We start from the raw sequence: 2,094 nt of genomic DNA, 5'->3' as shown, positions 1-2,094 counted from the left end.
CGAGACGACTTCTACGGGCGGAGGACACCAATGCACTCAGCATCATCAAGCGGTGGATAGCTTCGGCCGTGTGTGCGGGCAGTGCGTGTGGAGAAGGAGAATGAAGCACGAGCTAGCTGCGCTGTTTGGCGAAGCGGACATCCTGACGGTTGCCTTAGCCGGAAGGTTCCGCTGATTAGGGCACGTGATGCCGGGATGCCGGACTCATGCCCCACCAGGAAGGTGCTTGCCAGCGACCCGTTCGGCATAAGCACAGACCCGGAGTCAGACCTGAGAGAGAGATCCGATGCAGCCTGGGTGAAGGTGTGTACCGTGGCACAGAAATGTCATTGTACGATTTCAAACATTGAATTGCATACCTACTAGGCGCATATGATTAAACATTTGCTATAATATTAATGAGGCTCGATTTCAATGCGGTTTTACGCTTGTTTTGAGTTATTCAACCAAAACCGAGATGCTTCCTTTTTTGGAAACCGTGTGTCTGTGTGTATGTGTGAGCATCGTGTAACAAACAAAACAGGAAAGAAATACTACAGACTGAACGATCTGTTTGCATTTACACAGGTGAAGTAACTTAGTTCGTACATGACAGACGTTCGTCTTTCAAACCACCAAACAAAACATATAAGCTCATGGGAAAATCTTATCACTTCGAGGTCATTCGGTGACAAAAAAGTACCATTTTGTAACAATGCAGCTATCACTTCTTGTGTGTTTTATAGCGATCGCTGGATTCGCGTCAGTCTACGCTCAACAAACAGGATGTGTCCCAGGTAATCAGCGGTGATTTGGTGGAAGTTTTATGATATTAATTTGGTGTTGTTCTGTGTATGCGCATTGTAGAAGTCTGTCCAAGGAACGAGCGATACCTATGCTGTGGATCGTGCGTCCAGCGAACATGTGCCCTCGAGGATGAAACCACATGCCCGGACGTGTGCTATCGCGGTTGCTACTGCAAGAAGGGCTTCGTGCGGAAGTACGCACCCGATGGTCCATGCATTCGGTTGAATAAGTGTCCCCGAACTATCCCAACGCAACCGCCGAGCAAAAAGTAGTGGCGCTACCCTTTCGGTTTTATTGCCAAACAATTACCTTTTTTGTGGAATTTTTCATCACAGATTCTTTCGCATCAACGTAATAAAAATATGTGAAATTGGGTATCGTGAAAGAATTTTATTGGTTATGGAGGGTAATTAAATGTGGACCCTTTTGAAATTTGATCACAAATTCTTTGCAGCTTTGGTATCTGGGAAACCAATAAAGCTCAACAATGTTTCATATTTATTTATTTTTAGATTTCATGAGGCAAATAGCGTTTTTCTGTGCTACGTACAGTGCATCACACGCATATCTGTACACTCTAAAATTGAGTAAAATTTATTTGCAGAAAGTTGGCTTTTCTTGTCTCTAGTCGACTAAGCAATTTTGTCTACCAAGAGATCTCTTTTTCTAAGGAATCTCTCCGATCATGCTCTAAGACTTCGTCATCCAAGGGACTTTATCTTCCATGGAAGCATTATCTACCAAGAGTACTGCTTGTTCATAGAATTTCGGCTACCAAGTGATCTTCCTGAAATCTACGGTATCTTTTGACCTAAAATTAGTTAGATAATGACAATAATTTGCAAGGTTTGCCAAAGTTCCTCCGTTACGCTGGAGGTACAGTGACTGGAAATAGTATTAGACCACCTTCTTCTTCTTTGGAATTCTAACCTCGAAAAGTCTCAGCCTACAATTTTATATTCTGCCTTTTTTCATGATTTTATTTGTAACTTATGCGAAACCGTTCTGGACGGGATTCAATTCCCAATTCTGCTACTTTATTTTGCAATAATTTTACATACTTACGTATTCACGATATTAACTATTTTTTGGGAACTGTTGCGGATAAGATCCTATCATTAAATGAATAAAAAAATGATTCTGAGTTCTTTAAACATACTGATTAAAAGTTCAGAGTGGACTGGAAAATGGGACCGAAACACATTACTCAATAAAATCTTTCATCAAATTTAAAATTTAAAAGTAAATTATTTTATACATTTGAACATCTTCTCTGTACTCTTTTCAACGTTAATACGAGTCAGCTCT

General features: G+C 41.1%; 1 protein-coding gene across 1 annotated transcript; it reads left to right on the top strand.

Moving 5' to 3' along the window:
* The first annotated feature begins 657 nt into the window (after window positions 1-657).
* Window positions 658-1,171, top strand: LOC118508334 (cysteine-rich venom protein 6-like). Its single transcript, XM_036048002.1, has 2 exons — window positions 658-776; window positions 847-1,171. Exons 1-2 carry the CDS (start codon window positions 695-697, stop codon window positions 1,056-1,058), a joined length of 294 nt encoding a protein of 97 aa, XP_035903895.1. The 5' UTR covers window positions 658-694; the 3' UTR covers window positions 1,059-1,171.
* Window positions 1,172-2,094: the final 923 nt, after the last annotated feature.

This window comes from Anopheles stephensi, chromosome 2 (assembly GCF_013141755.1).
Source record: "Anopheles stephensi strain Indian chromosome 2, UCI_ANSTEP_V1.0, whole genome shotgun sequence".
In the NCBI taxonomy this organism is placed as follows: domain Eukaryota; kingdom Metazoa; phylum Arthropoda; class Insecta; order Diptera; family Culicidae; genus Anopheles; species Anopheles stephensi.
The sequence above is the reverse complement of the archived record's forward strand: the minus strand, read 5'-3'. Positions and strand labels throughout refer to the sequence as shown.